The sequence below is a fragment of the Sturnira hondurensis genome, unplaced genomic scaffold (genome assembly GCF_014824575.4).
Source record: "Sturnira hondurensis isolate 20B ecotype Veracruz unplaced genomic scaffold, ASM1482457v3 Scaffold0014384, whole genome shotgun sequence".
In the NCBI taxonomy this organism is placed as follows: domain Eukaryota; kingdom Metazoa; phylum Chordata; class Mammalia; order Chiroptera; family Phyllostomidae; genus Sturnira; species Sturnira hondurensis.
The window spans coordinates 19,262,974-19,289,024 of record NW_028087015.1 but is presented as its reverse complement, the minus strand read 5'-3'; the positions used below and the strand labels follow the sequence as shown (position 1 = coordinate 19,289,024).

Here is a 26,051-nt window from a genome sequence, read left to right as displayed (position 1 = left end):
GTAAATCTTCTTATTCCTTCCCTTTTACCCAACATGTGAAAATACTAGGTGACCACTAACATACGTGCTTTCTGAAAGTGCTTTTTGAAGGAAAAAATACTTTCCTTTCATGCCTTAACTTCTATCCTCTCTCCTACCTTCAGGCCTCTTGAGTCAGATTTACTGATGAGTTCATTCTTTTCTCCTGGACTGACGAGGCTGTGACACCCAGCCTCCTCCGCCGAGGAGACAGCTGGCAGCGCTGAGCACGCAGTCAGAGGAGTGCGGGAAGAGGGCATGAGCACCCATCAAAGGTCACTGTTAGGGTGGCAGTCACATCAGGGAACAAGAGGGCACTCCTCACAAATTAGTGCTTTAAATTAGACTCACAGATTTTATCTTAGTAAGGAGATGGACTAAACATTTCCTTTTAAGTTATGCTTGTTGGAAAATTCCCTTTCCAAACATGCATCTCAGCCTCCATTAAAAATGTTCCTGCAGAATCCAGATTCATAATCTTATTCATGAGCCTCACTGATGACGGGAATTCAGTCACTGCCAAAGGATGAAATAATCCCGGCAGTGTGAGCCATGGGGTGCAGATAAATGCTGTGGGTAAATGTCAGCGACTAGAAAAGCTTCGATAAATGGTTTTGATTCCACAGCACAGGTTTTTCTTCTTAAAACAGCCATCCAAACAATCAGAGTAAATTTAACCAAGGGGAAGTGTGAGAAACCACGCTGTATTTCATTTCCATATTAATAATCGAGGCAGTCATTTTTCTTGATTATAAAAGAAAGACTTCCAAGAATATCGGCCCTTTCAAGAATGTACACGTGCCACCAGGTCCTCCAAATCTACCGGCTGGGCAGCGTGAAAGTTCTGGACAAAGAGGGGAGACAGCCGCTTTGCCAAAGAGAAAGGACGCTTTCTGGGAGATTAACACGCTGGAAGCAAGAAAAACAGATCATGTAAGCCATTGTCCCTCACATATAATCACTGCAAAAATGAGACACAAATTTTTTTCAGATTTTAAGACTCATTCTGTATTCTTTAGTTGTATAATCTCAGTTAACAGCTTAAAGCCAAGAGTTCTGTTACCTTTCATTCTGGCATTATAAACCAGCTCTGTGAAAAGGTAATAGCTTTCCTTCAAAAATAAAAATATTCCTTTGATATCAAATATTGAAATTAGGAGGGTGGATTGCATTGTTAACAATTTCTCAATACAGCATGGTGTTGAGACTGATGTCATTCTTCAATTGTGCCCTCTGTCCTCATTCAAGTACATGCAGGGCGGAGCAAAAGTAGGTTTACAGTTGTGAGTATGTGAAACCAAAGTTTGTTCTTGTATTCTTACTTATTGATTATTGTACCGTTTTCCATATGAACAACTGTGAACCTGTTTTTGCCCAACCCTGTGTATACTTTAACTGGAGAAATAGCCTCTGATCTAAAGGGACTCTCTTTCTAAAATTTTGTTTGTTTTAAAGTCAAGGCCTAATAACATACTCAGTTTCCAGTATGCTTAGGAATATTCTTCCAAATTTTAATCATGCTTTTCATTTGGTCACTAGTCAACATTAATTGTAATTCTTGTATTAAAATGATAAACTATATGTTGGATTCCTTTGTAATGGAAATTTCCATTCTCCACCACCAAGAAAAAAAGTTATACCTTGAATATTGCCAACCCATTGCATAAAGAGCTTTCTATAAATCATGTTAAGCTACTAATAATTTTGAGGAAAAATAATATATCTACCAGAGGCAATTTTACTTTAAATTCATCATACATTGCCTAGACTTAAGTTTGCCAGTAGTGTTGGCTGTGCATTAGCGATTTTCTGTCATGAATACCATAAAAAAATCATGCTTTCTGGCTGTGTCATTCTTTAATTTGTTAGATTTTGGTATTAAATGAATTATCTTCTTGTTAGACCTCAAGGAATACAGTAGTTATTAATTCACAGGCTGGAGATTAGAAATATAAATTCACATCGTTTTCGAGTTTGCTGTTACTAGTGGTGATGTAAAGATCTGACATTTATGATATTGATCACCAGCTGTGAGGCCTTGAGTAAGTCAGCTTACCTTCATCTTCAGCTTTGGTAACATGGGAGTCTGGACTAGAATGTTTCTAAGCATTTTTTAACCTCTAATGTTCTATAGTTCAACTAAATATCCATTTTACATTGTATATCATATTATAGTGTATTATGATTGTCACTTCATATATGAAGATGCTGTCCTTCACACGTAACTGGTAGCTCATATTACAAACAGCACAATAGTGAGAACACGAAAAAGCAGATGCATAGTCTTCCTCATTTCACCCAGTCTCCTAAGTCCAGTGACACAATTTAATGGCTCATTTGTACAGAATAGTCTTACAAATACAGAAACTGAATTATGTGGTCTTGGTCTCAATATCCTAACCAATAATTCTTTGCATTATCATTTTTGTCTTTTAAGGGAGGCCTTTAGAATTGCACGTGTTATAATATTTTCTAAATCAGTGAAAAATATATCAATATAATTTGCCAAGTTTTTCTAGAGAAAACTGGGGAGGTGATATGTTCCCCAAGTGGGACTTCACTGATGTGCTCCACTCATGGTCCTGGAAAAAAAGTTGCTCACTTGACAACATCCCTGGATTTGCTTTTGCGCACTGCTCTGGTGGTAGATTTCTTAACATTTAATAGCTAGATGCTGTTCTTTGAATGTTTATGTTTTAGAGATGCTACTAAGCCTTTCCTGAAATTTTTCTGCTCAGATGCTCATAGCAGTCCTCTGGGGTAGGTATTGTTATCCTGTGTTGCAAATGAGGCAACTGAGATTTTGGAAGGTCAAGTAAATTTTTCCTAGGTTATACAGGAAACAGCAAATTCAGGACTCTCGCTGAAGTCTGACCACACTGAGGGTTGTGATGTTAACCATCATCAACACCAGGCAGAATACACGGGCACATAATCAGAAATGTGCATGCACACACATGAACACACGTGCTTCTCCATAAAGGAGAAGCACAGCCCAGAGCACACTCTGTTACGTGCCTCCACTACCTGGAGGTGCGCCAGCCTCGTCCTGTGTTGCTCACTCTCCCACCCCCCAGCCATGTGATGTCAGTGAGAGCAGCTTCCAGCGATTCCCCACCGTGGGCCGCCTCCACTGGCCTCACCTCCCATTTGCACTCTCTCGGAACCTATTGCCTTACAGACCCTCTCTGTCCACCTTCCCAGCCCCAAGCTTGGTTGAGTCTTCCACAAGTGAGCAGATGTGACACTCGGCTCCTTTTACCATCTGGAGTTTGTCTTGGCTTGGGGACACTGGACATCAGCAGGCCCCCCTCCTCCTCCCAGGACCTTCCAAGTTCTGAACCCCCACTGCAACCCCATGCCTGCCCTTCCTCTTCCCTTTCTTCGCCCTAAAATGTCAAGACATAGGCTTTATTTATTTCAGTGGGGGGGCTCATTTTATGTTATAGCTATTTAATAATTTATTGATTATCTGGGGGTACGAATCTCCTGTTGCAAAGCATGCTTCACTCTAGTTGTGCATTTCTAATTCCAATTACAAAACTTTTGTCAACAAAATTTGTTGAAGAATCAATTGTCTTTTACTAGGGACAAAATCTCCCAAAAAGCAGTAATACAGGATCTGATTACCAAAAGAATCAATAGTGCTTCCCTCAGGCCCTCCTCTTTTCTCCAAAGCACTTAGTCTATTTTTTCATTCTAAACATCTCTTGGGGAAAAGAAAACTCTAGAAAATTTTCTTTCACATCTTTTATTAGATTATGTCTTGTTCATAGGTAGTTTAAAAGCTAGTTCAGCTGTCATGTGGATAAGTTCATATTTATCCCTTCTGAAATGTTCACTGTTTTGGAATGGTTTTCAGGATTGACAGAAATTTCATAACTGTAGGACAGCTCACCTGCAGCCAGGGCCCCAGCCATGGTCAAGGTCCCAGGCTCTCCCCTAGTCACCTCTTACGTTATACGTCATGGAGCAGGAGGTTTCTGCCACTGTCATAAATGATGGGCTGACTCCCTTGGATAGGCAAGACAGACTTGAGAGTGAATAATAGTACATGAGGCCATAGGACTGAGAAGACGACCCAAGTGAGGAAAGAATGAGGTTTGGGGGTAAATTCAGAGGCATCATGGCAGAGTAACAGGAACACTGGACCAAATCCAGTGGCCGTGTTGTGTGCCACCAGCCAGCTCAGTGTCCTTAACCACTCTTTTCCTAAAAATGAAGGGTCTCTAAGGAGCTTTCTGTCTCCTTCCACAAGTGTTTATACGAGGGCACTTCTAAACTATGTGTTCAGATACGGACGAGGCTGAATTTGGTCAGTGCACACGTTTTTTGCCCCTGCCCTCTGTGTCTTACCACCAGTGCTTTTGCTCTTCTCTCCCATCTGGCAAGCCGTCTCTTCTCCAGAACCACCAGTTGTTTAGTCTGGAGGGTAGTTTCTCCTGCCCAAGGCCTACAGGTGGCCTGCTCCAGAGGTTGTTTGGTACCAGAATATTCGCATCCTCCTAACCTTTTCGGATAGCTTTCTTCTGATCCCCAACCAATACCAGAGAAGGCCAACCACTTTTTAAAATTTGGGTGATTATGGTGTATGAAGACACAATGCAGAATGGCCATACTGCATTATAAATGTTACAGTGACCTTAACTGTGGCCTTGGATGAAGGCAGTTTAGTCTGTTTGTCCATCCACCTATTCATTCACTCGTCGATCCATTCATTTGTCTATTCATCTGTCTGTACATCTATCTATCAATCATCTATCATCCATCCATTATCTATCCATCATCCATCCATCCATCCATCCATTTATGTGTGTGTAAATCTGTCTATCAATCATCTCTTCATTTGTCCATCCATCCTTCTATCCATCTATCTGTCCATCTATACTTCTTCCCTCCCTTCTCCCCTCCTTCCTTTTCATCAGTTTATTCTTCTGTCCATCTCTACCTTCCTGTGTTATAGAGAAATATTTCCTTAAGGAACATGCTTTCTCCTTACTCATCTAAGTGCATTGAAACATCTGTCATTCATTTAACAAATTAGCATGGTGTAATAATATATGCATGTAGGTTATTGCAGGCAGAATCACACAGAATTTGAACTTGTTTTTAACTAGGCACCTTGAAAATATCAGCATATTAGTCACTATTTGACATTGTCCTCTGTGCACCATCCATTTTTCATGCAGTTTTCTGGCCACAGTCACCATGTAATGCAGTTTTCTGGCTGATGAGATAACTGATGACATACTTTGGACATCATTGCTGTTAAATTTCCCAGGAAATTAAGAGTAATTATCTTGAAAAGAATCAGGCTCTTCCCCCTTCATTTCTTTTAAAAATATAAGCTTACTCTAAATTCAGAAGCAAACACAACTAAAATACCTCAAAATCCTAAACATGGCATCTATTTTAGTCTTAAGTATAATGGATTAGGATAAGGTTTATCATTCTCCCAGGGGTGTTCAGCCCGTGGCCCACAGGCAGTATGTGGCTTAGGATGACTGTAAATGTGGCCCAACACAAAATCGTAAATTTACCTAACACGTTATGAGCTATTTTTTTGTGATTACGTGTTGCAGTTTATTTAATGTGTGGCCCAAGATGACTCTTGTTCTTCCAGTGTGGCACAGACACCAAAAGGCTGAACACCCCTGCTACACTATTGACATTTGGGGCCAGTTTTTTCTTGTGACGGCTGACTTGTGCATTGTAGGGTGATTAGCAGCATCCTTGGCTTCTCCCCGCTATAGGCTAGTAGGACCACCTCTGGTAACGACAACTAAAGAGTTCTCCAGAGATTGTCAAATGTCTCCTGAGAAGTAGATGGGGGCAAAATTAGCTATGGTTGAGAACCACAGACCTAGAATGAGAAAGTTAAAGTGACTTTTGGGATCCCTTCATGCTGTCAAAACAAGTCATATGAAGAGACAAAGCAAAACCAAACTAGTTAATTGACCTAATGTTTCTTAAGTTTTGCTAATGTGCCATGGTGCTGTGCCAAGTAACAAAGACTCAGACATCAAAAAGGTTCAGTTCCTGCCTACAGCGAGCTCACAGTGAGATCAGGGAAGCAGATGTGTAAACAGATAATCGTATGTACACAGGCCTTATGGGGAGGAAATGAGCCATATTGTTAGATGGTATATAGCCAGATCTGTCAGATACTTACCACATGCTTTATTTCTCAGATGGTTCCTCTGGGGCCCTGCAGACACAGCTTTATTTTAAATTTGGTGCCACAGAAAGAGCATCCTTGGTCATTTCCCCTCCTTGGACCTTACTAAGGTTGTTCCTGCCTGGAAGGCCGAGCTCAGACTTCAACATCTCCAAATTCTCCCTGCCATTGACAGGAAGCCTATCCCCTCCAGAAAGCCACTCTGGATTGCATTAGCTTTGGTGTCTACCCACCTGACTCCCATTAGGACACTCCCATCTCTTTTGCACAGCTGTGGCTTACTGTTTGGTCCCCCCCTTTCCCCGCCATTTCCCATGCATTGGTCTAATCCTGCTGTAGATAATAGGTTATTTGAAGGTAAAAACCAACGTGGAGTCTACTCTCTACTGACAAAAATTTCACAGCCTCCCAAACATACTACCTTCTTTGCTTTTTTTCTGTACATTGACATTTGACATAGTTATCTCAGAATGATTGCCTTCGTGCCTGTTTTCCTTCCTTAATGGGGTTCTGGGAACTGACCAGTGGCTGTAAGACTATCAAGTGGATAAGTCAGGGACAGGACCTCTATGTTTTTCTCTATAAAGTGACATTTGCTATCTCAGAATAAGGGGGTACCAAGGTCCTTATGAAAAGGATAATTTGTTTAGTAGTAGAACCAGTTTACAGCTCTCTGTCTCAATGCACTGTGCTGCCTCCCCATCACTAAGAGAAAGCCGCTTTGCAAAGATGCTGCCTAAATCCCATGGAACTGGTGGTATGTCTCATGCTGTGGTCCCTAGTTACCAAAGGTGCTGTTCTCACCAACAGGAGGATAACAGTGTTTGGTCTATGTGAACTGAAGTATTGCAAACAGGAAGGTAGTTGCTTTCCAAGAAAATTCTGCTCCAAAAGCAAGATTGAAAATAGTAACAGTCCACTGAGAGTTATAATAAACTCCTTCAGCAAAGAAAGCTTTTAACGCCTCATGGAGAGAACAAGTGAATAGGATTATGACCACCTACTAATTACTAGATACAGATCCCCTGGGATGCCTGTGTTTAAACATGATTAATACCAAATATTGAGGAGAGTAATGAAACAAAAATGCATTATACGCAGACACACATTTAATTCATATGGGGCACAGTCTAGTTACTAAAACTAACTCTATTAGACAGTTGGTACTTGGGCCAAATGTCCTTGATTTGGAATAATGGACAGCACCTGCTTTTGTTACAAGAAACAATTAACATACAGAGAGAAAAAGGCCACACAAGCTCTTGAACACTGAAGAGCTAAAATGTCTTTATAGGTCAGCTTTGGACTGCTGAGTGTGGACCAGAAAGTCCTTGACAAGTATGAAAATCTATCATAATACATTGGAACAAGAAATTACATTGAGAAACAAGACATGATAGTTCTGGAGAAATAAATGGGGGAATAAATACGCCTTTTCTTAACTGAGATGCAGGCCCTTCAGCGTTCCTTGTGTTGACTCCATACATCATAGTTGCTGAGTTAGCCTTACTAATCAATTTGAAAAGTAGGGTGTTTTTTGTTAATAGTCATTTGAGAGGTTTTTCTCAGCTGAAACCTTCTAAGTAAGGATAGTCATCTTGTATAAGAAACAGTTGCACCTGTCTGCCGTTGATCTCTACTACTTCCTGTGAATCCGGAACTACCCAGAGAGGGTAGTGTTCAGGACTCAGTCTCCCATCTCCACAGACAGGGCGTCTGGGTAATAAAGGACAGCTTCTGTTTGAAGGGGTTTTCTGGACTGATGCTTCTTTACAAGGCCCATCTCCCTCTTTTGGTTAGTGCCCTGGTTCCTGGCCATCCCCAGATGCCTCACCCGGTTAGCATCGCTCCTACTCCATGTGTCTGGGCTCTGCTTGTCTTGCTTCTCACTTAGTAATCAAACCTTCACTGTGGATCAGTTTCCTTCCCTCCTGGAACTGCATTTCTAAACTTCACAGGCTTGTCTGGTCACTCCAGTTTACGCCTGGATTCTCAGTCCCTGTGCTGCCCAAGTGGCTCAGGCCAGTTTCGCCTTTGTTTGAATTCCTCCAGGACTTTATTTTTCAGGCTCTAATGTCAGAGCTTATTCATGTGTCCACCCCAGTTGAGCCCATTGCCATGGGGAAAGCTGGGAAGAATCTCAGTGATGGAATGAAGTGTTCTAAGAGCTCCTCTCCTCCCAGGGACGTCCTTTCTGGAAGAAGACAGTTTCTCTCTTTTAATCCTAGGGCCCAGGTCCACAGTCCTAGACACTCATCCTACAAGATGAGTGTCTAGGACTCATCTTGGCCCTCACCTTGAGGTACAAACCATATTGAGCACATTTCCAAAGTTATGAAACATGGCTTGTGAAACCTCTTGGAATTTCCAGGTTTCTGGAGAGTAAATTTGTTGATGTTCTGAGTTCTGTACAATGGTGTGAATCCCTCCTGGCTTTCCTTAGCACACACAGGGAGCTGCCCACCCACCTCTCTGCATTTCTGTTAGTTCCAGGCATTTTAGCGAAATGAAGCAGTGATCTGTGGCCAAGACACTGTCCTCCAGAAGAGGACAGTGCATTCCCAATAGCAAAGGGAGCTCTGGTGAAGATTGTTCCGCACAAGGAAGCAGAACAGAGGGCTTTCTCTCGCCTAATTCTTGGGGAAATCGCACTCACTGGGAGTTGAACTTGAATTGGTAGTGTCAACTAATTGATGGTTACTCTAAAGGAGTAGTTTCTTTTTCAATAACGTAAACAATGATATGAAACCTTTGCTTTTCTGATACTGTTTTCTATTTTAAGTGTAGACGTTAAATTTGGGGAGAATGGTTATCCGGACAATATTGAATCTTCAAATCTTTAAGTGTCAATTTAGGTCTTCTTTAGTTTTTTTTAGCAATGATTTGTGGATGATTTTTTTAAAAAATGTAGTCCTATGTTATTTCAGATTTATGGTGTTTTTTATATATCGGTAGTATTGTTTTGTAATTTTATTTTCCATCTTTTTGCTGCTGGCATTTAAATACAATGGACATTTGTATATTGACCTTATATTTTGAGGTTTTGTTAAATTCTCTAATGTGTTAGGTTTTATTGTCAATTTCATAAGATTTTCTACATAGATTATTATGTCATCTACAAATAGAGACAATTTTATACTTCTTCCTTTACAAACTTTATGCTTGTTATTATTTTATTTTTGCCTTCTTCCATTGAGTAGGACATCCAATTCAGTATTGAATAGAAGGAATAAGGGTAGCTATCTTTGCCTAGTTTCTGATCCTGAGTATGGTGCCACCCGGCATCATACTGTAATTATGTATTTTTTCACTGTAATTATGTATTATTTCAGCTCTAAGTATTTTGTGGACACTTTTTTTCAGGTTAAAAGTTTTTTTCTGTTTGTAGTTTTTATTATGAATGGATGTTTGTTATAATTTTATTAAACCTATTGAGAGACTCTTTTTCTATTTGGTTGATAAGATCAATTTAATTGTTTGACACTTGAGTGTTACAGTCACCTTGCACTCCTAGGATAGACTCCACTCTTTTGTATATTGCTGGATTTGATTTTGCTAATGTTCTATAGAGATTTTTTTAAAATCTGTGCTCATAAAGGATATTGGTCCAGAATTTTTATTTTCTCATTATGTTTTTGTTAGGTTTTGGTATCAGGTTTATGCTGGCCTCATAAAATGAATTGGAGAAAAAATGAATTGGGAAATTTTCTGCCCTTTATTTTCTGAAAGAGTTTACATAAGATTAGTATTGTATATTCTAAATGTTTCATAAAATTCTCCAGTGAAACCATCTTGTCCTGGAAGTGTTTGTTTATTTGTTTGCGAAAGGCTTTTGATTAAAAATTTAATTTATTTTATATAGGGTGATGCATATATTCTGTTTCTTCTTGAGTCAGTTTTGATAAGTTATGTTTTCAAAAATGTATATTTTATTGATAATATTGAATTAATTGTGATTAAATTGTGCATGAAATTTCCTTACTATTTCCACCTGTAGGATCAGTGATTGTTTCTCCTCTTTCATTTCTTGGTTAGTTTTGTTAGAATTTTATCAATTCTAGTAATATTTTAAAGAAGTGGTTTTATGTTTTCCTAATTATTTTCTTCAGGCTGTTTAGACTTCACCTTTCTCAGAGGCAAAGTAAATTTCTAATATCTGACATTTATCTCAGCTATGGTAAGTTTATGAAGATATTTTTCTTTTCTTTTTTAAAAGATTATATTTATTTAATTTTAGAGAGAGAGGAAGGCAGGGAGATAGAGAAGGAGAGAAACATCAAAGTGTGGTTGCCTCTCAAACACTCCCCACTGGGGGCCTGCCCAAACCTAGGCAATGTGCCCTGACTGGGAATCGAACTGGTGACCCTTTGGTTCTCAGTCTGGCTCAATCCACTGAGCTACACTAGCCAGGCTGGAGGTGTTTTTCTCTCAGAGAAGATCCATACCAAACCATAAAATCACTTTTACTATGCAGCCTATAAATACAATTCTACAAAGAATGGGAATATAATTAATTGAAAGCTGTAGCCACATGTCAAATTGATTATACATTGAGATCTTTCCAGCCAGCATTTCAAATCCCAACTTTAGTGGTTCAATTTAAAAACCATCTAAAGATGATTGAACATAGGTTTTAGTTAAATTCGTTTTACTGAAGAGGACACTTGTTCAGAGCAGGTGTTCTTTCCCGTGACACTGGTGAGTAATCCCATCTGTCACCTGCGTACTATAAATCATTGTACTACAAATCTATTAGTTTGTGATTCATATCTGGCCTTTCTCGTACAAACAAAGATGAAACAGTACTTTAGACTGAATGATTTAATGCACACTGAATGAAACTACTTTCTCTGAGTTCAGTCTTGTTCTCTCTGAGCATTTGTTATGTTCAGGAGGAAACTGAATTCTAAACTGAGAAGGTATATTAACTCTTTCAGACAAGGGGATGACAGGCACAACTTCTAAAAGCTTGCAGGAGGCCTCACTGAGTTAGGCCATTCTTCAGTTCTTAATTTGCTGCTTGGAGTAGATTTTTACAAGGGTTGACTCTCGGTCTTACCTTGGCTTAGGCTCCCATCATTTCTTTGAAGAAAATTCGTAGCTTTTTCTTCTATTCCTTCTACTCTGAAGGCAGTGATAGACCCATGTTGATTAGCAGGATTTCAGTGGTAAGGGCAGTACATTTTGCTACGGTTTCAGAGCAGCCTGGGTAAACGCTGGAGCGGTCAGCTAACTTCCCATGAGAGTGCCCCAATAGCATCGCTCCTCACACAAAACGATACTTGACTCCGGGCCATGCGCATTGTTTGTATCTTTTTATGACTGGTGGCCCTTACTTGGTGCATCTGTGAACAGTATAAAGAGAATATTAAATAATTTCCAATGTGAATTTATTTAATTCTTTCCAAACTTCATTAAAAGTTAAAAGAAATAATGCTTTGAGATTCTCTTCTCTATGTTTATACTCATTTAACAAACTGCAACTTTCAGATTCAAGAAATATTTGAGGATGCCATTTGGAAAGCTACATAGGTCAGATTCAGTTGGCACTTCTGCTGAGCTGCTTTTTTCTTAATTGACTATTTTCCACCCCCAGAAATACCTTTTAAATAGGTATAATGATGTCTGGACAGAGAGAAAGGCATTTTCGAAAGAACTTATGCTTTGGAAACACATCTAAGTTTCAATTCTCACTTCTCTACTTACTGGTGCTTTGGACACAGGGGTAGCTTTATCCGGTAGGTAGTAATAGAATGCAGGTGGAGAGAATGTTACTTGGCAGTCAGATAGGTGATGGAACTAGAGTTGGGACACTGTGGATTTAAAGCATTTATTAGTGTTGTCAGGGAAGGGGGAGTTCTCCCCTCCTATCTCTTTTGAGTTCTTATGGGTGGACTAACAAAATTGAGAAAGACCAGATTAACAGTAGAAAAACTAATTTAATATGTGCACACAGGAGGTCAAAAATGATCCTTTCAGAATGATGAAGGAGCAGCTTTTTATACGTTGTAGGCCAAGAAACGATACATTTGTGAAGAAGTGACAAAACAAAGACACTTAAGTTTGGGTTGCTCATTCATGAGGAATCTAAACAAAGTTTGTGCTTGGGTAGTAAAGGAGTAACAAGGTTTGTTATGTCAGGCTTTTGGTTGTGGATTCCTTAACTCTAGTGATAAGGGTGTCTCTCTTAGGACCCCCACCCCCACCCCCCTTGACCCCACTGGTGCATGGAGCGCACCCACAGTGGAGATTTGTATCTTGCATTTAAGGCAAGAAACTGTAATTCAAGGTAGTCACGGTGCCATTTGGGACTCTTTGAGCCGTCTCCCCTGAGCACCAGCGGTGTGTTCAGCAGTTTGGTGTGCGTGAAGAGAGATGAGACTCCACTTCTGCCGTTATGAGACCTGTGGTCCGTGGACAGCAGAGAGATAAACACTTGCCCGGGGTCCAAGTGAGAAAGAAACCTAAACTCAGCAGGAGTATAAACACTGGATTTCTGGGACCAGAAAGGTGGGTTCTGCTTAGAAGAGGAGCAGCCCGAGGTGATGGCTTCAGGTGGCATTGGGGCCTTTTAGGGATGGATGGGAGGTTTTGTCTGTGAAAACAGGAGAGAAGGACATTGCACGCTGAGGAGGGAACATGCTCCAAAGCAGAGAGGGACCAAAGTTAAAAGTATGTAGCATTTGGGAGAATACAAAGAAGTCAGATGAAGCGACATTGAGGAGTGTGCCTCTCCTCTCTCCTCCTACCCTTTTCCTCCCTTCCTTTCTTTCAACTTCCTTTCCCCATCTTTCCTCTCTTTTTGGTAATACTCCTCTACCCCTTCTTTCATCCTTCGTGCAACAGTTATGTGCCGGGCATGGGGTACATGTGCTGGACCAAACACTTACCTTCCTTGACAGAGTTTAGAGTCCATCCCAGCAGGGGTGGTTCTTCCATTGGGAGTGTGGCCTTGGGAGTTACATAGAGGATTGGGGAATGATTCATACCTACAAGTCCAGCTGGAAAGCTATTTGAGTAGATTCAGGGAGGAAAGACTCAAAGGTTTTATCACGAAAGTTGCTGTAGCACCGAAATTACAAGGAGTATGCAATTAATTAGAGCTCAGTGGTGTTATTACACAGTATAGCATAGGGATTAAGAGCATGGACCTAGGAGCCAGACTACCTGGGTTTGTATCTCGGTTTCTAGTCCTCACTGGGGATTTCACCTTAGGCAAATTGTTTAACCTCTCTACTCAATTTACTTATTTATGAAATGGGGATTATTATAGTACCTTCCTGATAGGATTATCATGGGGCTTAAGCTGGTTAATACATGTAACCTCTTGGAAAAATACCTAGTACATATTAGCCCTATATAAATATAGTCTAGGGTTATTAAATTCCAGTCCACTAAATGAGGACAAACTTCCAAAAGAGGAGCTGACTGGTCTAACTTTGCTAGAGCCCATAGGTTGTATAAAATTGGATTTTTCAGGAGTATAAAAGTGTAAACACATACCTCAATGTTATGGAAAAAAATAAAATAATAGCAATTATTTAGAACCAATCTGGTTATTTTTCTATTACTTCCCTTTCCAATCTTGGAAAGAAATTCAAGTGAAAAAAGTATTGTATAATGCATTCATATATATAAAATTTTAGAAGAGAAAGTGTGTTCAGCAGTTGACGAATTTTGTTTAAGATTCAGAAATGTCTTACCAACTGAAATCCAGGCCTTGGACACCATCGGGCAAAGACAGAAGTCCCGAGAGACTCATCTTCTATTTTTATTGCCCAAGCTAATGGTCCATGAGCACAGCTCCTTGAGGCTGAGCCTGTAGAAAATGTGTGCCTTCCGGGGCGAGGATGCCAGGTGGATGTGTCCTCCTGGTGGAAGGCCACATCGTTCTCCTGGGGGAAGAATGTGAACACATCCCACTTACCGCCCATAGTGGCACAAAGAAGAAAGATCAGTATGTAGTGGGCAAAGAAATTGCTGAGGTGCCATCAGTGTTCAAAGGGAAATGCCTGTGTTCATAATTGGCTTAAGAATTCCGGTTTCGATAATGGTTGGTTCTTATTAGGTATTCAGTGAAATGGTGTGGATTTTAAGGTTCACTGGCTTATGAAGAACATCGATGCACTTTTGCGCTGTTAGTAAAGAGACACAAGACGAAAAATTTCAGTAAGCTCATTACAGACTTGGACAGTGTATCCTTCTTTAAAAATAAGCTTCAAAAATCTCAAATTCTTATATCCATGAGGAAAAATTATGTTTATGATAATAGTACATAATTAAGCTTCCCAGTGTACTGTAATTGTATTTTTAATTTCTTTGCTTTCTGGCATAATTCGGACCACATTTATTCTAAACTGCCAAGTGCTTGAATTTTAAACCATGTTAAATTTGCTGTCGCACTAACAAGCATGAAGCGTTAATGCTGCTTATTCCTAGGAAGTCCGTCCCTTTAGTCATTCACTTTTTCTGCTACGGAACAGCTAAGCCTCATGCGTCAAAAGGCTGCCACCTGAGGGTCCCTCCCACCCGCCTTCCGCCCCCTTTGCCGTCATACTAACTCTGAGTCATGCTACTTCTGAGAGCCGCCACAGTTTCCTGTGTCTCAGGAGACAGCACAGCCACATCAAACGATCCCCACCAGTTCACCCAAATCCAAGAGTCTGGTAGGGCCTCTGGCCACCACTTGTGACTGAATGGGTATGTAGGCAGTCTTGGGTCAATTAATTAGTAAGACTAATTGAAGCTAAATATACTTAACCGTATAATACTGAGCTGTCCAAACTTAACTCCAATAAATTATGTGATGAATCTGAAACATAAAGGATTACTGACAAACACCATTGCTTTGCGGATTTAAAAGTATGCTTTGTTTTCATCTGATGTGACTACTAAATCGATGGAGAGTGTCCTGATGCATGCAGACACCGTAGCGCCCATCTAGAATGGATGCTAGTTGAAAGTCATTTTTTATATTGCCTACCATGTAGTTGAACTTAATGCAGATTTTAGTCAGCATCAACACTAAGCAAGAACAACAGACAGTGATACTTCACACTTGTTTGGTGACACCAAGTTAAAATGGTTTGAAGTTCAGATGCCTAGCAGTTTGAAATTCATGTGTTTAAAATTATGTCAGGAAGTTAGTGAAAAGCCAACTTGAAATAGAACATTGATTGATTGGTAATGATAAAATAATGTTGACTAAGTTTAATTATTATTCATCCAGAACTGTGAAAGCAAGAACCATTTTTCAGTAAATGAATCTTTGTATTAAAATGATTAGAAATATCTTTCTTATTGAATTCCCACCAAACTTTGTCATTTGGTTCTGTTATTAAAAGAAAAATAAATGACTCTAGAGAATGAAATATTTCGAGTGCATTTTGATATTTAGTCTTTCATAAATGTAGAATTGAAGATTGTCCATGAATATGCATGGCCAAATGCATGCTTAAATATTACATGTAAATTGTTTACGATGAAAGGGACTGAGTGAGAGGGAGAGAGGGCGGTGTGGGTGGTGGTAGACTAGCCATTTGTGGGTGCACATATTCAGACTTCAGGTAAGTGAAGAGCTTAAGAGAATTCCAGATTCACCCAAGAGACGCTGGTCTGCTTCAGCTCATTTGTTTTTAAAGGTTATTTAAACCGTTTCGGAATTCTTCTGACAAGCCATGTGTTGCAACAGTTGGAACTCTTTCACACAGACTGGGATTCTACAGGTGGTGTTGAGTTGTGTCGTTTGCTGGCATACCACACAGCGATTTTAGTTTTGTCTCACCAGGCAAAAGTGTGAACCTGACTAATGAATTCGCTCAAGTTGATCGCACCCTTCAAAGGGTTTTGATCACTTGTACTGTACATCGTCTCAGATTACTTCCCCCATTGAATAGAGTGTGCTTTATACAGTTTGTGAGTTTCAAAGGGGCTCCATTTGTGTACAAATTCTAAATCTTGACAAAAATGGCTTCGTGGATTACCTTATAGATAATTAAAAGTCAGTAACATCTGAATACATGAGATGTACCAATAACAGATGATATATAATTTTATAGTTCCCGTATAATTATTCTAGTATTTTCTCTTACATAGCTTTTTCACTTTTGTTCTTATATAACCTAATTATTTGTCTTTTACATTTTCTCACAAAACAAGAAATTCCCTCTTTTGCAGTAGCCATACCTGTTAAGAGCAAAATAAAATTCCAAATAAAGGAGTCCTCACCATGTTTCTTTAGAATGTTTCTAAGTCTATGCATGCGGGAAGATGATGTGTGATCCCCAGGTACTAAATAATTCTCAGCCATTCACGCTCAGTTCTGTGTTCTGGAATAAAACTAGAGTAAATTTGTAGAATGCTGAATTACTGAAAAGAATAAACTTAAGGCAATTCATTCATATTTATCTCCTCATCTGTTTTGTATAGCCTGGATGAAATGGAAAAAACTCATTTGGGGGCCAATCAGATTGAAAAGGGTCTAAAGTTACAAAGAGAAACATGGAGATAGAAATGTTTTTTTTTTCCTTTTAGAATTAAACACAGCACCTTTTTTCTTACATGCCTCTGTTTTTCTTGTAGTGGCAAAGCATTTCTATAACACTGGTTGAGAAAGTTCAGATGGTTGCTGTGATCCTAGGATCCCTGTTCTTAATAGCGAGTGTGACCTGGCTCCTCTGGTCAGCCTTCAGCCCCTATGCAGTGTGGCAGAGGAAGGACGTCCTTTTTCAGATCTGCTATGGAATGTATGGTTTTATGGATCTAGTGTGCATAGGTAAGACCACGGCGTTACACGTTCACCAACTGTCAGTAATGCATTGCTCGCAGCAATTATATTTTCATCAGATGGATGTAACGTAGGATGTTGTGATTCATGTGATCTCGATTCTCCAGCTCATTCACTGTCCAGGGCATCACAATCTGGCCATTTTTCTCAAAAAGCGTAACATCTGTATTCTTGAATAGTCTGGAAAAATGAACAGAATAATGCCCACTTTAAGTGATATATTTTGCAACGCACAGGAAGGGAGGACTCAAAGAGATTATTCGGGGGGGGGTGGGCGGCGATGGAAGGTCATTTGTCTCTAAGGAATAAGAACAAATCATTCACCTTTCACAAAGCCAGGATAGCACTGATGGACACCAACGGTGATATTTTGCATTTGGGGAGAGGACAGGGACTTGGGAACAGTTGTACTTACTGTCCTGTGCCTCTGTGTTTCACGTATTAAATTCAGCGGCTTAGAAGAGAAAAGGGATCAAACTGACTCTACACCAAAAGGTTTCTTATTTGTGCATTTTACTTCAGTGATCTGTTGTTTCCTTGATATCATACCATGAGAAAAACAGAAGCTGACTCTTTCAATGTGCTCCAGGCGCCTTGATGGGAACCAGCTGGCCCTGAGAGACAGGGCCGAGGAGGGCAACCCTGTAGGAGACTCCCTGCTCTGATGTGCTTTATATCTGGTGGGATGCGGAGAGAGCTGAGGGGAGCCGCTGTCGTTCTCAAACTGTGGTCTGCGGGCCACGGGCAGCAGGAGCAGCATCTGTCACACCTTCTTTAAGGAATGCACATTCTCAGGCCCCACCCCAGGCCTGCCAAAGCAGAAACTTCAGCTCCATCTGTGTTTTACAAGCCTCCTAAGGTCCAATACACACCAGTTTCGGGGGAATGGGTGCTCAACTTGGGTCACGTGACTTGGCCTCCAATCCTGGCCTCTGCTTGGACAGATCAACTTTGTTCATATTCCTGTTTTCTCACCTATAAAAATGTGAATAGTACCCTGGCTCACAGGCCTAAATGAAGGAAATAATGATTATAAAATAATGCTATCAATTGCAAGTTGTAAATTAAGGGTATTTGAGTAAATCACGAACATTGAAATAATTTAAATCACTTAAATACCTTTACTCATGAAAGCATTAATTAAGCTAGCAGTTTTAATATTCTGTTATTTTTTTCTGAAAGACCTTTATAAATTTTAAAATATGATCAGCCTGAATTTCCCCTCCTTATCTTCTTTTCTCCTTTGTCACTAGTACAAAGCTAGTGAGAAAAAAAAGTAATCAAATTTCAAGCCAGAAAGAAAAAAGAAGGCAGGGGAATGTCATGGGTAATATGTAAACCGACCAGATGTTGCCTGAATAATTGAGCTCATCGTGTATATGAACAGTTTGCATTAAATGTGAAAATGCCTATGCATGCTTTTAGAAATTCAAAATCTCTGTACAAATGTAATCTTGAGGATAGTGTTCTAAATGAAGAATTACAAAATTCATCTACAAGTCCCTCAACAAATTCAGAGACAGTGTTTCTTCTGTCTTTCAACATAAGCGTTGTGAAGTGTGATTTTCCATTAATATTCAAAGGGGAGGTGAAAAGCCAAAGAACTATTAGGTTCCCAATCCAACCTAGAGGGGAAAAAATCCAGTTGACTTTCTTGATATTAACCACAAGGAGCCATATATTTCCTGGTCAGGAAATCATTGTCCTGAATTTCACCGTTTGCATTTAGTGTTGAGTAATTATATCTCAAATTTTGATTGCTAATGTCAGGTTTTTAATCAAGATTATTGGAATTTTGCTTTAAGAAGCACATATGTGTGAACTAATGATATTTCAATAATATATGACATATTTGGGGTTCCCTTTTGAAATCTAGGTGTTTGCCCTTTTTATAAAGTTAAGTTTCTTAGGAACAAAAACCAATTGACATTTTCTTGGAGATACTTGAGAGAGTGAATTTTTATCTAAGTTTTAAATATTGACAGTGCTGTTGTGTTTTGGCTCATTAAATCTTATTATTCAGTGATTTATTTGTATACTTTGAAAAATATTAAAGAATTCAGATTGAACAGCATTCTTGATTTCACTTGGAAAACTCATTAGCTAGTCTGGGACCAAAGAAAATCTTTCTTTTCCCCCCAAGAAATCAGGAAGCTACTAGTCAGGAAAGTAGAGATAAGCTTCCAGTAGCCAAATAGATCATAGCCTATAATAGCTTTTGCTAACATTTGAAATTAATTTCAGTGTCTTGTAATTAAGATTAGACAGTGACAAAAGTAGATTACATTGATTACACCTCAAATATCCCCAACAGCAAGACTTTGAAGTCAGAGTAGAGTGAAAAGCAGGTTTGAGCCCTATTTGCTCAGCTGTTTAATACGTATTTATTGAAGGCATTCTATGCGTTAGACACAGTGCTAGGTGCTGCAAATAAAAATAGAAGTCCATTTCTTTTTTGCCCTCAAGGAGCTTCCAGTCCTACAGGCGGGATAGGCATATAGTAGGTGACTAGAACGTAGAGATGGAGGAGATGGGCAACCACCATCTCTTCTGCGTGCAAGTATGCGGAGGAATGGTGGTTGGATGAAGCTGGGAGAGGTTCACGCTGGGCTGTTGTAGGCAGGAAGTGGATGATTTCAGGCCGATTTCATGGGGAAGTGAGAGCCAGGCTGCTGGGGGATGAGTAGAAGCTTGGCGCATGGGAAGACAGCCCCCTTGTCACCGCCAGAGGGTGTAAGATTGGCTGGCCATTCAGAGGACTTTAAAGCAGCTGAAACTATTCTTACATCTCTGTTCATCCAAGCTTTTCAACTTGTTTATAACTAAATGAGGAGTAAGTTGGCAGCTTTATCAGTGTTCCTTTTAAAGAATGATTTTAAACATCTATAGATTACTCCAGAATCAAAAAAATGTTATAATCCAGCCAGCGTATGTAATGTTTAGGAAGAGATTTTTACTGGATTGCTAAATAGAAATGTAAAGATTTACAGAAAATTTATTTACTTGGGAAATGTATTATTTTTAGACATGGTTAATTTGTTGGTATTTTCATTTATTATTAATATATTTTCTTTTTTTCCGTGATCCTGGTTTTCCTTTTTTCCTGTTTTTTTAGAATTATGTTTTATTTTTTAGAATTATATTTATGCTACTACAGTTGTTCCAGTTTTTCATCCTTTGCCACCCTCCACCCAGAACCCTCCACTCCCTCAGGCAATCCCCACACCGTGACTCATGTCTATGGGTCATGCATGCATGTTCTTTGATTACTCCATTTCCTGCACTGTATTTTACATCTCTATGGTTATTCTGTGACTGTCAACTTGTATTTTTTAATCCCCTTACCTCTTCACCCACTCTCCCTCTCCCTCTTCCCACTGGACACCATCAAAACGCTCTCCATATGCATGATTCTGTCTCTGTCTTCTTGTTTGCTTAGTTTTTTAGATTCAGTTGTTGATAGGTATATGTTTATGGCCATTTTATTGTTCATAGTTTTGATCTCCTTTTTCTTAAATAAGTTTAACATTTCATGTAATAATGGTTTGGTGGTGATGAACTCCTTCAGTTTTTTCTTGTCTGGGAAGCTTTTCATCTGCCCTTTGATTCTACATGATAGCTTTGCTGGGTAGAACAATCTTGACTGTAGGTCCCTGCTTTTCATGACTTTGAATATTTCTTGCCAATCACTTCTAGCCTGCAAAGTTTTTTTTTTAAATATAATTTTTATTTAATTCTTGTTCAAGTACAGGTTTCTGTCTTATATTCCCAACCCTGCCCGCCCCCCACCCCATGCTCCCCGCAAAGTTTTTTTTGAGAAATCAACTGATAGTCTTATGGGAACTCCCCTGTAGGTAACTAACTTCTTTTCTCTTGCTGCATTTAAGATTCTCTCTTTATCTTTACCCTTCGGCATTTTAATTATGATGTGTCTTGGAGTGGGCCTCTGCATCCATCTTGTTTGGGACTCTCTGTGCTTCCCGAATTGCATGTCTATTTCCTTCACCAGATTAGGAAAGCATTCTGTCATTTTTTAAAACAGATTCCCAGTTTACTGCTCTGTCTCTTCTCCTCCTGGCAGCCCTATCATATGAATGTTTATACTTTGAACTTGGGAACTCTTGAAGTTGTCCCAGAGGCTGCTTATGCTATCCGCATTTGGGGGAATTCTTTCTGATTGATTCATTTTTTTGTTCCTTACATTCCAAATCATTGATTTGATTCTCAGCTTCATTCACTTTACTGTCGTTTCCCTGTAAATTGTTCTTTACCGCAATTACTGTACCTTTGTTTCTGACTGCATCTTTTTTATGCTGTTGGGTCCTCACTAAGTTCCTTAAGCATCCTCCTAACCAGTGTCTTGATCTTTGCGACTGATATATTGCTTCTCTCCATTTTGATTAGTTCTTTTTCTGGAGTTTTGATCTGTTCTTTCATTTGGGCCATGTTTCTTTTTCTCCTCATTTTGGCAGCCTCCCTGTGTTTGTTTCTCTGTATTAGGTAGAGCTGCTATGACTCCTTGTTTTGGTAGTGTGACCTAATGTATTAGGTGTTCTGTAGGGTCCAGTGGCATAGCCTCCCCTGTCACCTAAGTTGGGTACTCGAAGTACACCATTTGTGTGGACTGAGTATACCCTCCTCTTGTAGTTGAGCCTTGATTGCTGTTAGCAGGTCAATGGGAAGGAATTACCTAGGCCAGTAAGCTGCAAGGACTGACTGTGACCACTGCCCACCAACCCCACCCCCACCCCGCCATGGAGGATCAGCCTATACAGACTGTTGGTATTCCAACATGGTCTGTAGCTGTCCGCCGGGTGCACAGGCCCTGGAGTTTCCTAGGGAGCTGGTTGGGACTCCAGAAGTTTCTTTACAGCTCAATCCCCACTGGTTTTTGAAGCCAGAAATTATGGGGACTTACCTTCCTGGCATTGGAATCCTCAGCCTGGGGGGCCTGGTGTGGAGCTGGGATTCCTTGCTCCTGAGACATCCCTCCCAAATGTTTATCCACCACATGTAGATGTGGGACCAGCCTGTTCACATCTCCACCCCTTCTACCAGTCTGGACAGACATGGTTTCTTTAATCCCATAGTGGTCAGACTTCTATTCAACTTGATTTCTGATGGTTCTGAGTGATGGTTCTATATTTTAGTTGTAATTTTGACGGGGCTATGCAAGAAGGCAAGCCATGTTTATCTATGCCCCTAGTTTTTGTCTGCTATTAAACTTTTGAATTTTCTCAAGGGTCTGGGTACTATTAGAGTTGAATCAGGACCTACATCAGGGCTGTCCAATAGAACTTTCTGCAGTGATGTAAACATTGTGTGTCTGTGCTGTCCAGCACCATAGACACTGGCTCCACTTGGCTATTGAGCGTTTGAAATGTGGTTTGTGAGAAACAGAAACTGAGTATTAAGCTAATTTGATTTAAATTAATTTAAATTTATCTTACATAGCCATGTGTGGGCAGTGGCTACCATATTGGACAGATTTCTAGGTGATCAAATGGCAAATGGGTAAGGTTTTGATTAACTAACAAGTTTCACCATGTCTATATAAATAGGTTGTGTTTCCTCAATGGTAAAAAAAAACTGTTCCGTGAGTGATGAATACAGTGAAAATGAATTTAAAAGGATGAAGAGAAGGAAGGGTACTGCAGGTGAGAGGGTGGTGGTCAAGAGGTAGACAGAGAGCCATAAGAGGAAGACATGTTTTAAGGAAGTGGAGGTATATGTAAAGAGATAGAATTTTTATATTATATTTGGGGAGATCTTTTAAATATTTAAATAGATGGCATTCAGACTATCTTTTTGCACCAGGAAAATGAATGTAAAGGATTTAAACCACCCAGATGTTATAGCCCAGGATCAGTAATTTATGGAGAAGTAATAACCCAAGTAGACTCAGGTAGGCTCCCTCCTAAGAAGATTTGCATAGTGGACAAAAGTAGGTTAGCAAACTCAGAAGTGAAGAGCAAATGTATGACCAATGGCACTGGATACAGCATCTAGTTCCTAACTTTGTACTTTGCACGTTGAGAAAATAGAAGGCTCTTACTTCCATTGGTCATGTGATTCAAGGCAAGTTTGGGCCACAAGAAGAATATGTTTATTAATGACTAAAAGATTGCAGGACTAAGGTGGCCATAAAAACAGGGAGTCATTTGATTCACTTGCATCTAAAAAGGAAGGGCAGTTACCAAGTCACTTAGTGTCTAGCAGAATAGAAGGGATAGCAGTTTCTTGCAGAAGCAACAAACTAAAACTAAAACCCTATTTTTTTAGTGGAATTCCTAAAATAGAGTTAGCAGTTCTTATACCTAATCTCATTAACACTATAAAGTGGTATCAAATCCCTGTCTGGAAAATGGTTTGATCTTCCCTAAGATACTAAGGGAAGAAACTAATTAAGGTTCCAAAATTTTAAAGCTTGGATTACTTGTGTTCTTCTTAAAAATGTATTAATTGTCCTCATAAATATATGTATATTCAAATTTAAAAACACTTTTGTATTTATAATCATGAAATACATCAAGTTTTAAAAGGACTATTTTACTCACTTGGCTCTGTTACGTCACCCCATTTGAAGGAACACCCCCTCTTGACATTCTGGTGCACGTCCTCCAGATCGTTTTCCTTAAGTTAATGTGCACACGGGTACCAAGACATGTTTCATTTTTCATGCAAATAGTTGTCTTCATTCAACAATATGATCTCGAGCTCTTTTCTCATTAGAACAGATGTACACGATTTACTTAAACTTTCTTCTGTTGATAGATATTTTTGCCATTAGGAACAACCCTGTGAAGGACATCCTTTTATGTATTTCTCTAGGCCAGATTCCAAGAAGTGGAAAGTCTGGTTTGAGTAATAAGCACATGGTAATATTTTGTTCCCTAAAAAGGCTTTAACAATTTGTATTTTCCTCTACCTCCCGCTACTATGAGTTTCGGTTTTCCCACACCTTGACAAGCATGGGTATCAGGCTTTGATATTGTAGCTGGTAGTCAGAACTGTATTTGACACCATTAGAATGTTTTGGGATTTTTTAAAATCCATTTTATAACTATTTAAGCCTGTGAGGCACTTTTATCCAAGAATATAAGGGTGGCCCCATTGGGCCATGCAAACATGCAGCTCGTGCCCTCTGGTGTCTTTAGGATGCAAGGGGTGTGATGTGCAGGGACGGAGACTGATGATCTGTGTTGTAGACACTCCACTGCTTCTTTCTGAAAAATGAAACCCAGCAGAGGTAATTGGAATCAGAGATCACTGCCCCTCAAAAACCCTGCCTTCCCCACGCACTTAGGAGCTCAGGGGCCAGTTTTTTCTATTATACTGTTGGCCCTGAGGGGACTTCACTCCTCAGTCTGTCCCTTTTTTCGTGTAGAAAGTGCTCCCTGAAATTGCTGTAAGAAAAATTTCTCCTGTTGGTCACTTGGCTCTGTGGCCACAGCACTGATTCTGTTATTGCTTGTTTTCAGCGTTTTTCTAGTTCCCAAATTAAAGCACAAGCATGCAGATCAGTGCAGACACACACACACACACACACACAGAGTCTTCCCATCAGGAACCCAAAACCAGAGCATTTTTGCAGTGCTCTCTTGAAATAATGAAATAAAGTATGATAGGACCGTTTATGCTTTCTTGCTTCTGAAACCTGCAGAGATTAAGGAATCTTAAAAATAACCTGACCTGGCTGGTGTAGCTCAGTGGATTGAGCGTGGGCTTGCAAACCACGCAATCGCAGTTCGATTCCCAGTCAGGGCACATGCCTGGGTTGCAGTCCAGTACCCGGTTCCCCACAGGGGACGCATGAGAGGCAACCACACATTGATATTTCTCTCCCTCTCTCCTTCCCTTCCCCTCTAAAGATAAATAAATAAAAATTAAAAAAAAATAACCTGAGATGTGCTAAAATGAGGATCAGATCAAAATATCTTTTCTTTACTGTACCAGTTATAGTCAATACCAAAACCCCCCCCCCACAAAACAAAAACCCTGTTTCTCTGCAGAAATGCCATACCCTCCAAAATATTTATTTTCCTATGTATTGAATCTAAAATAAAATTTTTAAAAATTCATGCAAATTTTATCAATATTATTATAGCCCTTTGAAACTCTGTTTTTTCATAATTGGTAATATATCTAACTAAAGCAACTAAAAAACTTGTACACCCAGGAAAACTATTTAGAGTTTCCAGTTGGTAACTTGTATTCACATTTCATTATAGAACTTCAGAACCATAAATAAACAGAATATATTCCTACATTTTTAGACTAATGATATCAGACATATGTTTACATTTTTAAGAGCCCAGGTAATATTTCTCTCTTGCTTTTGTTATTGCTTCGCTTTGCAATTTTTCCCTCCAAGCAGTGCAACTGAAAGTACTACATTACTTAACATTTTATTGACATGAAATTTAAAATGTACATTTTATAATTCTTTGATAGTAACGAGGAAAGGTGAGGAAGTTTGACAAAGAATTTTAGGATAGCAAAGTCTGGGTTACCACAAATGAGGGCTTGCCGTTGAGAAGGATCAGTCTTTTGTTTATTTAATGCCTGCATTGTTTCCTCCTGAAATGGAGCTCTTAGGTCACCTTCCTTCCTGTGGCTCACTTTCAACAAGTATAACGCAATTAGCTCAGCAAAGCATAATTAAAAAAGTAAATCAACTAAAGAAAAAAATTCTAATGCATTCCAAGCAAAATATAAATGATTTTAGACTCTCTCTTCTTTAAGATTTTCCATGCTCTCTGGCACTTCTCAATCAGCATGATTCAGAAATTGACAATACTTTAAATGAAAAACATATTTACTGAAAGGGTTTGAAAGAAATTAGCATTGGAGTTGAAACACCATAATGCAGAACTGAAAAAAGTGAGCCGGCTGCAGAGTGCAGAAAGGCCTCCAGCTCCTAAGTAACCACACAGGGTCATCCACCATGTAGAAGAAGGTGCCTGAAAGAGCCATGGTCAGTAAAGTTGCCAGGAAGTACAGCCCTTGGGTCATTGTAGAGAGAGCATTTTTTAAGCTGCAAAATATTTATAGATAAATGTAAAATTA

The 26,051-nt window shown here is 39.5% G+C and overlaps 1 protein-coding gene across 1 annotated transcript in view; it reads left to right on the top strand.

Moving 5' to 3' along the window:
* The window catches only part of MARCHF11 (membrane associated ring-CH-type finger 11), a 91,851-nt gene that overhangs the window by 50,576 nt on the left and 15,224 nt on the right, over positions 1–26,051 (top strand). Inside the window, exon 3 of the mRNA XM_037062800.1 lies at positions 16,778–16,970. Coding sequence (XP_036918695.1) covers positions 16,778–16,970 — 193 coding nt within the window. The remainder of the gene's footprint in view (positions 1–16,777; positions 16,971–26,051) is intronic.